At 38.9% G+C, this 13,589-nt stretch overlaps 1 protein-coding gene across 1 annotated transcript in view; it reads right to left on the bottom strand.

The window, feature by feature from the left end:
• HECW2 (HECT, C2 and WW domain containing E3 ubiquitin protein ligase 2) overlaps nt 1-13,589 on the bottom strand; it is a 155,378-nt gene that overhangs the window by 101,701 nt on the left and 40,088 nt on the right. The window contains exon 2 of the mRNA XM_027730643.2: nt 2,705-3,045. Coding sequence (XP_027586444.1) covers nt 2,705-2,996 — 292 coding nt within the window. The 5' untranslated portion in view covers nt 2,997-3,045. The remainder of the gene's footprint in view (nt 1-2,704; nt 3,046-13,589) is intronic.

Below are 13,589 nucleotides of genomic sequence, written 5' to 3'. Positions count from 1 at the left end.
AGGTGAAAATGTACCTGGATTGCTTCAGACATTTGCGAGATCTCTCTGTACAAATGCCTGAGGTCTGAATGATGCTCATTTTAGGATGCTTATTTTCTCTTCACAGAATTAGCAACCACATTTTTCCCCCTCAAAACATTGATTCAGCTTTCATGACAACTAATTATACAACCAACATTAAAAAAAAAAAAAAGCCACAGGACTATGCTTTTGGTCATGCAATGTGTTTTTGGGTTTTTTTAATAAGAGCAAAATATTTTCCTTTTTCTGATCCTAGATCCTTGAAAAAATGGTGCTTTACTAGAAGACATGGGGGAATATTGGAGGTACAGCCACAAGCTGGCACATCCCCAGTGCTGTCTTGTGTTAGTGACCACACACAACTTCCACTGCCTTCGGGAGGCTGCGCCAGAGCAGAGACTTTGTAAGTTAAATGATTCTCTTTTTAAACAGAGACCAGGATGGATAACCTCAAGCAATTACATTAAATGTTAATAATGTGTTTGAGAGCTTTTATTCTTAAAAATATTCACCAACTAACATCCCTCTCCTGAGAAAATACGAAGTGTCTTCAACTTCCAGAGGAGTAAGTGGAAACTGGGGGTACTTCACAGCAATTATTACAAAGGACTGAAAATCCTGGATTATACCTGTGCAATTTAACTTACCTTAATTGTGTCTATAAAAGTTATGGAACTTAAAGGTTTTTTAGATCACACCCTTACGATTATTTTTTTTAACATTCTTTTGTTTTTAAAATACTCGAAAGTGTTTATAAAAAAAAATAAATCAAAGATAACAGGCATGCCTATCAGGCTGAATACACCCTTAATCTCTGTTCTCTGTTGTTAAAAAAATGTACAATTCCATCATTTAGAATGATGAAACCACATGTTTTAAAAGAAAGACTGCTCAGATCTATTTTAAATCAGTAACAAAACTCTCACCACTGCTCATGGATTTCAAGCAGCAGTAGAGACAAATTTAACAAGAAAACATTCACACACTCTGGTATTACACAGTAGCATGATGGGGGGTTTAGGCCCAAAAAGGCATAAATTTGGCTGTTCCTTATAGGATTCTTACTATGTGGTAACAACATTGTTTTGTACGTTAGGGACTCAACAGACTGAAACTGGAAATATTTTTAACCCCGGAAGTAAAATAAAAATCACTTGTAGCCTACAACCAGACCCAACCAGAATTTTACAGAGCTGTGGCACTTTAGCATATTCAATACCAATCCTGAAGTGCTCTGAACCATCAAAAAACAACAGGAAGGGGTCAAGCCTTTATGCAGATGAAGCTCTCAAGGTATTTAAATTAGAATGCTTAAGCTCCATTTAGCAGTCTGTGCATTTTGCAGGACAGATCACACTTCAGTTGCTAATGCTGTTGGGAAGATCCATTTCTGTTTATTATGGGGACACTTCATTTAGGTGATTTAAATGTTAGTGTACATCCACAGTTCATTCCAGGAGAGACTGCAGTTCGTGGAGCAACTGCAATACAGCTTTTATAACCAGGTAAGCACTGAATCAACACAAGTCAATATAATTTGTGGAGCTGCAGTAATGCTGGAAAGTAATATCCAACCAAAAAAAAAAAAAAAAAAAAAAAAAAAAAAAAAGAACTAGAAACAGCATCTCCACAGCATGTAACATTAAGGGGTGCAGAGAGGGAACATCTTGGAAAAAGGTAGCACAGCAAGTATCTCTCCAAAATCCTACTGAGGCTAATTTCATTGCACTACACTTAGTCCCAGCACAGCCAAAATTCCAGTGGTCAGAACTGTTTCCATCAGTTTCTGCTATACCTGATTCGAGCAGCTTGAATTGACAGCTCCTTTCTACACAATTAACGAGGCTCAGAGAAGCAGCACAATTTTGAAACAAATCAACACATCAGTCCCACTTCCTGAGCAGAGAGTAATTTTAGTGCACGTGAACTGATTCCTTGAGAAGGCAACTAAACTCCCCATGTCACTTCAGTTACCCAGGTGCTACCTGTGCTCCAGGCTCCTAGTGGGGACAAAGACTGTCCCTTGGACAGGTCCAAAACACACATGCAGCAGAGATGTTTGCATCTAGGGACCTGATTAAATATAACACAGTAGAAAATCACAATCCAAATATGTAACTGATGCCAGGCTCTCAGCTCCAACTGCTTTGACCTACTGATCCACTCCTTTTGAGATACATTATTTGCTAATGCACACACAGCCCACAGGCCCTTGCATGCCAGCCTAGAGCTCTTTCCAGCTCCCTCCTATGAAATATCCTGAACAGCACAACAAAAAGCACATAAAAGAATCTCTGTAGAGGATCTTCTTCTACAAGAATTCCTCATAAACAAAAATTCTCACTCCTTCAGAATTTACTCTGAATTTTCCAGTCTGTAAGCCAGCCACCAGCAAAGGTGAAAACAGGAAATGGTATGCACATTTATTGTTTGAGAATAACGCATTTCATCCTCTAGCAGGTCACTGTAGAACCAGATCTACATTAATTAAAATCATGTTTTTGCATAGTTCACTGCACAAGAAAAGCAAAGAGGAATCCAGGGTAATTCTCTGCAATCTTACCTCAACTTGATCTTTAGAGTAATTATGTATAGTATGCCACAACACGTATCAGAACAGAAAATATGAAGAGGCAAAAGAGCAAGAAACACACCAAAATATTGCAACACGGTTCTGACTTACCTATGTGATAAAGTCCTATCCAGTCAGTTGGGTCTACTTCTTCCTTAATATCCCAGAAAATGATGAGGTTCTGAGATTGTCCCAAGGTGTATTCGTACATACTGGCTGTCAAACTAGACCTGCTATCCGAGGTCACTAAATCAGTGTCACTGTTGGCACGCTGCAAGTTCATGTTCTCAGCCATGGTGCCCTGAGAGGCCAAGCTCTGCAGATTCTCTGGGCTCAGAGTATACCGGAGCTGTGGGTTGCGACGTCGCACAAAAAGCAGGTGTTCTCGGGCTGAACTGGCCATCTCTTCTCCACTTCTGTTAATTCACGTAAAGAAGTTGTTGTTCAGAGACCTATCAAAAAGAAGGAAGAGAGTTTAAGGTGAGACAGGAGGTTACTCAGTCAATTATTAAATGGATAAGCATTAGTGCAAAAATGCTCCCACACAAGCCTAAAATGGACTGAGTACAAACCTTTTCTTCGTTCCTCTACCGCTGCAAACACCTCAGTGTCTGTACATTAAAAAAGAAAGCATGATTCACTTGCAATAAAATTCAGAGCCAGCCACACACCATGAAATAACATTTACAGGCCAAAAAATTGCAGAAAGCAAATCACCCAAGACAATCTGTGAAGCAAGAACAGCCACAGTAACAAAGTTAATTTAAGTCTGGCCTTAAGAGTGAAGTAGCCTTAAGACTGAAGACACAATGAACTCATCTTCCACCATAAAAATCACAGTGGTACATGATGTATATGGTAGTTTCAACAACACTCTCTACGTACTGTTTGTTCAGCATGAGCAAAATGTTGAAGATATTAAAAAGATTGGACACATTTCAGTAGAAATATGGTATTCCAGATTTATGCTACTATAAAATCATTTTATAAGGATTTTATTTTATAAGATACAAAGCATAGCTTCTGAGATCCTGTATACCATACAAAAACACTTCAAACCATTGACTGGGGTAGTTTAGACTATGGATATATATTCAATTAGCCCATGTCAGTTCATATATGCAGTCAGATTTTGTTGTCCTTTTCCACACAGCAGAAAACAGAGGCCTTATAAATTCAGTAGTTTTCCTCTAGCCCTGAGGAGACACTTCCCTGAAGTGTCTTCTGTAAAACAGTCATGCCAATATCACACAACATACATTGAGAAGCAGAACTTCCATCTCATTATCCACAGCTACTAAAAGTCCTGTCATTTGAAAATAAGCCCTCACATTACTCACAACTTGAGATAAATCATCAGAAAGGAAAGAATAAAAAAATATTAAAATAGAGGGAACAGCTTATAGGAGGGCAGAATCAGATGATCCTTTTGCCATTGAAGGAATACAAACATTTCCTTATCTTAGTTACAGGACTTGGACCAAAGCTGTTTGCCTTTTCCAAAAGCTATAGTTTGTATTAACTCATTGTTTCTTTATTTTACAGAGGAAATAAAACAGTTCTCATCTGGCAGAACCACTTGCTTTCAGAAGAAACTGAGTCTTCTGCTAATCTGTTTTTCAGTCAAAACTGTGAAAATTATCTTCTATATTATATTCAGCTGGAATGGGAGCCAGGTGAATATTTCCTCCAAAGCTGAACCAAACCAAAGCAGTTCTCCTGCCCAGCAGTAACTTCAGAGCTTACAGGGAAGAAATTGTGTCCTGGGCTCCTTACACTCTTCACAAAACTTGAAAACAGTTTTTCAACATTTCTGAATAGTTTGTAGCTAAACCAGTGATGTCAACTGGTTTACATATATTACTGGTTTATATATATTACACTATAGTGTCTTCTGTGGAGGATGTATACTGAAGGAAAGATATCCTTATATACATGTATAAATAACCACATAGAAGAAAAATGGGTGCATAACAATACACAGATACCTGTGTATTATTCCATGGTTTTCTTCTGGGTGTCAAAGCCTTCTGCTGTCACATAGAGATGCATTTGTTCTCTTAAAATAACCCAAGCATTGTCTGACAGTGCTGTGTGTCACCTGTTCCTGGTTTCAAGCAAGAAAAACTGTAATGCAGAATTAAGTAGAACTGAGGAGAAGTAAATGAATTGGTTGGCCACTTCCATAGTATTATCATTTTAATTAGACCTACAGTACACTACTGCTATCAATCAAACGTCTGACAATTAGAGATAAATATCAAAAGATATTAATTATTAAAAATAAAAAACAACACTTGCAGATCCCAAGACTGTGATTAAGAAAAAAGAATTGGGTCTTTTGAGGTGTCTTTTTTAAAGTGTTTTTAAAAAGAAAAGGGCATTTTATATTTTAAGGGTTTTCCTATTCTTTCCTCCTTCCCCACATCATGCATCTTCAAAACCTGTCTCTTCATTTCCATTTCCTATCACTCATCTGCAATTTTCTTTTCAATAATATTTCAAAGTATGGACTACATAAAAAAATTCCTCTGCTATTTTTCAGCTTTTCTTAAATGGGAGATGTTTTGAAACATTAAGAACTAACAAAGGGGAAGAACAAAGTTCAACTCATCCAGCTGTATGCAGTTCATCACATACTGTACATGGTTCAGCACCAAATAATGCAGAAAAGGAAGGAAATAAAAAGTCAGTTCAATACTTTTACCTATACAGTAGTGACATGGAGATGACCATATTTACTTCACAAAGTACATGACAAAGTCTTTCCTGACATGAGCAATATTTTGGCTGCACATACAAAGCCTACTATTTCTGGTGTTGGACATCAGCAGAGTTCACTAAGTCTTCTCTGTCATGTTCCTGTGCACTCTGTCTCTAACACCAGTGCCAGTGATGAAAAGGAAACTTTGTTATAAAAGGCTTTTTTAAATAAGAGTCAGGGAAGTTAGAATCTTGTTTCTCTATGAGAAGTATTACCCACTAGATTTGAAAATCCTGGATTGCTTTGAGATCAGAAGGGCAAATAAGAAATAGCCACCAACTTCCCTAGAAGCCAGTGAAACACACCGGGATCAGCCAGTCCCTGTGATTCGTCCTCTTTTTTGTCCTTCTTTTTTTTACTTTGTGATCTGAGTAACAACACAAGCTACATTTAAGTGTTAAATGTCACAGTGAAAGAGTTGTACCACCAAGTCAGGAGGTCCCAGTTTGCCCCTGAGCCTGCCCACCACAGCAAGCAGCATGAGCACCTGCCCGGATACCACCACGCTCCACACCAGGAGACGGGGCAAGATTAATTAACAGACTGACAGTGTGCTATTCACTTTGTTTTCTTCTGTCCCACAACCACAGATTTGTGTAATTTTGAACTACTGTATGCAGTGGTTTTATGGCAGTAAAATCACTGCAAAATAAAAGTCATGCAGGAGGACTACAAGTTAAAGACAAAGTTTTAACAGGAGGGATGAAGAAATTTCCTTCAGCTGCAGAGCCGTATGCTGTACCCAGGGCAGCACTGGCATTTGTTGGAACATATTGAAAATTTATATGTGGCAGATGGACAAACTCATCCACGGTTAAGGACACATGAGAACTAACTTGTACTAGCCAGGACTATACCACAGTTTGAGAGATGAGAACAACCTGAGAAAAATGTTAACTCCTTTGCAACAGCTCATTTTCTTAAGTCCCAATGGTTATCACTCTGCTGAATCACAGACATCATTACAGTTTCTGAAAGGAAAGAAAACCACAAATCTAAATGCTGTGTAACTTGTCTGATCCCACTCATAATACCAAGTGTCTTGAAGTCATGATTTAAACAATGATCCCAATAAATCATATAACAAAGCAATTGAAATCAGTTTGCAAACAACAAGTTAAACTCACATGTAAATTAGCTCCTACTAGGGAAAAAAAGTACCTGCAAAAATTAAGGACTTGTAAGCTTTTAGAGTATTTTCTAAATTCAGTAAATAGGTTGTAAAGGGGCCCTGGTGACAAATAGTACTCTGCTATGTAGTGTCTCACAGTAAGCTGGGAGGTTAATTAAGGATATTTGTAAAGAGAGATATATGACACTCATATTGTCACAGGGGAAAAGATGATAGCCATAAAACCCAAGCCATAAGAAGTGATAGAAGGGAAAAAAGAACCACTACTTTAATTATTTGCAGTCTGGAAACAGGATGAAAACCTTACACAATGTCTTCCTGCCTACAAAAGAAATTATGTATCTGACATTGCATTAACAATTCCCAATGTCTGTCACTAACAACATAACCAAGAGAACACTAACACATACATCCTACCAGAGACTGAAAATAAGAATTATCCTCCTACCTTCAATTCGTGCTAAGCGCCACTGGAACAGCATTTGCATCCAGACTGTACTGTAAGGACAATACTCAGGATTAGCTCTTTGCACCTGCCCTGCCATGAAGGTTTGGCTCATCAGGCTGAATCTAATCACAGAAGCAATTTCCCTAAGTATCAGACCAAGCTGGCAAGGCTCATTGTTTTGTGATGGCAAGCTGAAATGTGGAAACTGAAATCAAAAAGCATGGGGAAAAAACAGGCACGCAAGAAATCAGCAGATACTAACTCTAGCCAACTATTTCAGATGAAAAGTGAAACCTGCACCAAAGCTGCTTATCCGTATCACAGCTTTTTCTTCAGTACTTGACAAGAAGCTTAGAGAGAAATAGGACTGAATTCCTCTTAATCTCTAAGTGGCACAAGTTCAGGATTATTTCTACCTAAATACACTCCTCAATTACTAATCATAGAGGTACCAGAACTGGGAAATAGTTCCGCTTAATATACAACACACAGATAGGAAAAATCCCCTTGCCCAACTTTCCTCAGTAAAGGACATTGAAAAGAAACATCAGACCTTTTCATACAGTTAAATATTCAATAGCCTAAAAAAAAAAATACATGAATGGAAGTCAGAGTGCCAGCACAGGAATAACTAAAAAAAATCCCACCCCACCATGTACAACAAACCAGTGTTCCCATGCTGCCTTGTTTATCTTACTCATAACAGTGATTCATTTCTTGTTTATGTAGTGATCTTTGATGTGGCTTACGGGTCTCGCTAACAGCCTCTTCCCACAGCGTTTACTGTAAAACAATTCCATAGGGCTGGCCCTGAGAGCATGACCAGTCACCCTGGACAAGATCTGTGCTCTAAGCGGGTGGTTGGGGGTGTTGATGGGGAAATGGTGATTAACCCATTTCACTGGGGGACTGGCTTCATGTCACTGCACTGCAACATCACATCACCCACAAGAGGAGCAAGGCGAGGAGCTGGGCACTGCAGAAGCCCACAGGCCAAGGCTCAGCAGGGAGAGCCCTTGGGGAGTGCTCTGCACCACTGTCTCTGTTGCTGTATGTCAGCTGGGCAGCAAGAACTGTCCTGCCCAACTGACCCCCAAACTTCCTCCATCCATAGAATCATTGAGGTGGGAAAAGACCTTCAAGATCATCCAGCCCAACCATTAACCGAACACTCACAGGTTCACCACTAAACCATATCCCTAAGTCCCATATCTACACATCTTTTAAATAACTCCATGGATGCAGAACCATTTTCCCGGGCAGAGGGTTTCAATGTCTGACAACTCTTTTGGTAAAGAAATTTTTCCTAAGACCCAGTATAAACCTCCCCCGGGGCAGCTTGAGGCTGTTTCCACTGGGCCTTTTGCTTGTTACCTGGGAGAGGAGACTGACACCCAACTAGCTACAACCTCCTTTCAGATAGTTGTAGAGAGCAATGAAATATCCCCTGAGCCTCCTCCCTGTAAGACTTTGCTCTAGCCCCTTCACCAGCTCTGTTGTTCTCCTTAGGACACGTTCTTGGCGTTCTCTCTCAAAGCCACTCCCACACTGAGGTAAGCAATCCACGTAATTATACAGAAGAACACACTAAGAATACAAAGAACAGAAAACATGCTGGTTTTCCAATTATACACTGTGTGACACGGCTTTGTTCAGTACAAAGACCAAACTGACCATCTCTCTCTGAGGTCTTCATGGCTGAGAAAAGAATACACTTCTTGAATAAATTAAGAATTTTTTGAATTTTTCTCCACACAGAACTCAAAAATAGTGTATTTTCTGGGATAAGGTAGGACTCCAGTACATACACTGTCTTCAACTGGCAAAAGCAGAATAGTCAGAATTTACTGGCAGCTGCAAAACCTGCTTATGAAGCTGGGTGATGGTTAACCATATGGTTCACTCATATGCTTAACCTCCCTGCACTTATCCTGCTTTCAGTACTAAAGAGCTTTCAATCTCCTTTAAAGCTGCTGTGTACCCTCTGCCAGCTGGACAGATGGGCCCCTCCCAGTAAAATGCAACAGCTACTTACTCAGCAAGATCATCAGTAACTGATTTTGTCTGAGACAAAGAGATTAACTCGATAGCTCTTTAACTCAATAGCTTCCTTCCAGGCCTGTATTCTAATATTTCAATGACTATTTGGAAACACAGATTTGGTCTATGAAAAATAAAAAATAAAATAAATAAAAAAGGCCCAACAAAATAATAAAATCAGATAAAGCTGACATGGAGCATCCTTTTCTATACAGACAGAAATAAGAGAAAAGCTTCACCTTTCTGCCTAGATGTCCTTTTCTTGTTATTCTTCCTGGAATATTTCCAAGAATTTCTACTCATCAAGTTTCCTGCAATCCACATAATAGAATTTCTCTCAGAAGGTATTTTACTCTCTGATCAGTTGGATTTTTCTCTGTTAGCTAACATTCTGTCAGATTCAAGTCAAGCTAACACATTTGGATGCTCCCTACTCAGTCACATAGATAAAGATGAACATCAAAGCAGCCACAGTATTGAAGAGCCAAGAAAAATCAGCTCTTTGGGATCTCTATTTTTCTCCACTGATAAGAAAGTAGAGGGTAATAAGGGCCTTTTCACTTACATGACCATGGTTATATCCTAAGTCTATAGGATGATTTAGTACATTAATTAATCATCTCCTATCATGTAGTGGAAATTTAATTTTATTGCAGTAGATCATGAAGTTCAATATTTCAAAAAAATAATTACCATTGTATTACATAACTGTACAGTTCTGAGCATCAGCACCAGGCAGAAAACTGATGAGATCCTTCAGCTAAAATATAATCATAACTGTTCAATATTGCTACCCAGAATACATGAGTGTTTATTAAGTATGCGTGTTTTAAATAATTATTTATACAGGTAGATGATACAAATAAGTCCAGTGATGGCTATCTTGGAGGACAAAAGTGATCATTCCAAACCTAAAGAATTTGTGACTGAATGAAAACCAAAAGACAGATGTCGTAAACTTCAAAAATCAAATCATTACACTTCTGACACCATTTTTCTTTTAATTACAAGGATACTCAGGATATATCAGATTAAAAGGGAAAGATGTCTCTCTTTTTTCACCCCAGTTCTTCTAATCTGAACATTTGACAGTAAATTTGTATTCACTGTTTTTCCTTGAACAGCCAGTTCTGGATATTATTTATATTTGGGGAGCTCTTGAAAGATATTAAAAATTATGGAAAACTACTATCATAACTGACAAAGGACTTAGACACAGTTGAAGCACTTAAATGTTCTTTAATTTCTTTCCTTTTAAATGGAAGAAAATTAGAAGTTACTTTAATTCAACTTTAGCTAATCGGTTAGTAACTGTCTTGAAATATAAATTGTTCTTTCCAGAAGCACAAAGAGACAAGTTAAATTCAGAAACACTTTTTTTTTCTGCTGATCTGCTTACTTTCTCCTTTAACAAAGCCCCCCGGACTTTCATAATAGGACAATCACTGGATACTCTTAGAAGCTGCTTAGCCTGAAGCAATGACGACGAAAGAACTTAATAAACTTGCCAGTTTCCAGAAACGAACCTATAATGAGCACGATCTTTTAACCAGGTTTCCTTTTTAACCCAGAAAATTGCCAAGAAGGTCATCTGATGCATCTTGAAAGGCACAGCACTTTGTAGATCTTCTTTGAAGAGAAATGCTTTGACTTCTCCATTCAAACCATCTCCAAAGGAGTGCCAGAATGAATTACATGTCTGACACTGGGCAGGCTGTCCTAGGTAGCTGGCCTCCTAGGAGAAGAGTCAGAGGCTCCAAAAAGTAATTCAGAGTAGTAAAACCACTCTCTCTCTCATCTGTGGAGTAACTCAAGACTGAGCAAAAGAGGACAGAATTTCATCTAGATGTCCTTTTCCTTTGTTGCCCTGCTCTGAGCCATGCAGGGAAGAAACTGATACTTCAGTCTGCTACCTCATCCTCTGAACTCACTGTCGGGAAATCACAACTAGCAACTTCTGGAAACTGTATTCAGAAGTTTTAAGGTAAAGCTAAAAATTACTGTGCTGAAATCTGACAAGGGATGTTGCCATACAGGAGAGGGAGAGGGAAAAGGAAAGAAAGTGCTCATGCATTCCTAGTCTGCTTTGGACTCAAACCTGGTGACTCAGCTCAGATGTTAAACATCAGCTCAGATTACAAAACCACCATATAATCTAGACTGGCTGAAAAATCTACCCTAAGGGAAAAATCATATAGTTCACCATAAATATATATTTGAGAAAACAGTCTATGCAACACATTTGGCCAGAGAATAGCTCAGTTAATTCAAAGTGTAACAGAATACCTATTTTAGACCCTTTCAAGTGATTTTCATACAGTTCACTTGTAAAGTGAGTCCTATACAATTTTGTATCTACCTGGAAACAAATGCCACTCTCATATTACCCTAACTGTTTGAGTAAGGCTTCCTTCTTCCATCCCACCAACTGCAACTTCCTCACATCAAGCAGAAGTTACTGCTCAACCCTGTTACAAAGGCCATGAGTCTGAGGGGTTTGTGTGTATTTCTGACAGGTCTACACATCCTCCCCAGTAGCCCATCAGGCACTGCCAGGCATTCAGTTTTCACAATTTATTGTAGTAATTCTCAAGCAAAAGCTTCAGCATGGAGCCAGCTGGTACACAGCAGATCTGGCCACTGGTCACAAGAGCAAAAGATCATAAATATGCACCCATAGACTAGTGTACACATACATATACATGTGTATAGCTTGGCATGCCTACAGCTATACCAGTTTTAGAGGGTACTTAATGACATACTGTGTTGTCAGTGTAGACAAATGTCCCACGTCCCTGCACGCCGTCTCCGCAGCCAAGATGGACTCAGCAAGCCCTAAAACATTTCAAGCTAACTCAGCCAGGTGAAATATGGTGTTCAACACTGAGGCCTTGGATAACCTGTCTGAAACTGTATTGAAGAGATTATGGAGGGTTCATGTAATCCTTTCTGCTGCAGCTGCCAGGCTGTGAGATCTGTCTGGCCTGCAGATGCACCTTAGTATTGCTCTGCAGACATACAAGAGATGTCCATTGCCTAAAACTCATCCATGTCTTTCACGAGAAGTAGCAATATAAGAACTGCACATAAATTTAAGTTAAACACACCAGATAAGCTCCTATCATCCAAACTATTCACATAAGAAACAAAACTTGACTGGAAATTTTAGAGCAATTTCACAGCCAACAGGCTATGCTCCGTGTGTATTATACACCCCCCCCTTTAACCTCCTCCTGGAGTGGCAACTACTTAAACCAAGTTCATTTATTTCAGTAATCTTACCTGTAGCACCACCACTCAAAGAGTGGAGTTTACAAATGAGGCAGAAACTGAAAGTACAGCCATACAGTTATTAAACTCTGCATATCGTGAACTATGGCCTTGGATAATTGAGGATACAGTGTTACTCTGCATAAACTTTAAAACCAAAATCCCCACTGCCAGGGTTTGATCTTCAGTGTTCATGACACAGATGTGCTCCTAGCTGCTGTCCATTGGTTGTCCTCAAGAAATTCCCTTGAAGTACTGATGCAGCTGCCCTCAGTTTAGACTTTTGATGCCAGGTCACACAATCCATCTAAAATACAGCTCCCTTCAAATGTCTATAGCAGAGAGACAGAATATAATCACTACGAGAAGCTATTTTGTCACAGAATGAAAAAATGTGAACTAAATTATTCTGTGAATAAACTGTAATATATGCTCATTTCACACATGTGAAAGCCTGCAGGAACACATTAATGACAGGATAATGGGTAGCCCATTTAACTCTCTTGAAACCCTTCCTTCTTTAGGACTTGCAGAACATCGGCAGCACCAGCCCAGAGTTCTCCAATTATATGTCTTCTCCCAAGGCTTTTTCACGAGAGACAGTAAAGACTGAAACAGAACTTCTACAAAAAAGAACAATTTAGCATTTGTCTGTCCAGGAAAGGAAATAAACACGTAACCAGGAGAAAGAGTACAAAGAAAGCTTGACAAACAGCAAAGAAAAGATCTGTTCCTTCGAAAAAAGAAAGGAAATCTGCCAGGCCAAAAAAGCCACCATTCAAAAAGCCATTTATAAAATAATGCACTTGACAGAAGAAGTAGTACAATTATTTACTGCTTACTATGAGAGTAGTTCTGCAGTTTCATTCCAAGTCCCTGCAATCTGTACCACAGCACATACTATTCAATGAGTGTCACATCCATGAATGACAGCTGTATTTTAGTGATACTTAACAGAGCCTGATAGAAGCATTTATTTGGTAATTATTAAGAGCTGGTGTGTCTGTATATATATATATGAGATGTAATAAGCATCTATATAAATTTATTTTAATTCAATTTTAAACTGGAAATCCATTCTATGCTGATGGAAATTCTTGGAATGTACAATCAGTATGAATCAACATCCATTGTTTCACCCACCGAAGTCCAAATCCAATACAATCATTCCCATTTTCAAGCCTGTACGAGCTCAATTTTATACCACATAAAATTGATTTCACCCACTGAAACGGCACCAAACCACCACAGAACTGGAACATCTCTCATGCTGAGAGATTCCCATGTTATCAGCAAACACAGGAACACTGTTTCTCTCAAAGGAGCACACCCCTTCAATTCA

This window comes from Pipra filicauda, unplaced genomic scaffold, assembly GCF_003945595.2.
Source record: "Pipra filicauda isolate LSUMZ 115617 unplaced genomic scaffold, ASM394559v2 scaffold149_size4050908_pilon, whole genome shotgun sequence".
In the NCBI taxonomy this organism is placed as follows: Eukaryota; Metazoa; Chordata; class Aves; order Passeriformes; family Pipridae; genus Pipra; species Pipra filicauda.
Note: the sequence above shows the minus strand (reverse complement) of the source record. Positions and strands in the feature narration are given on the sequence as shown.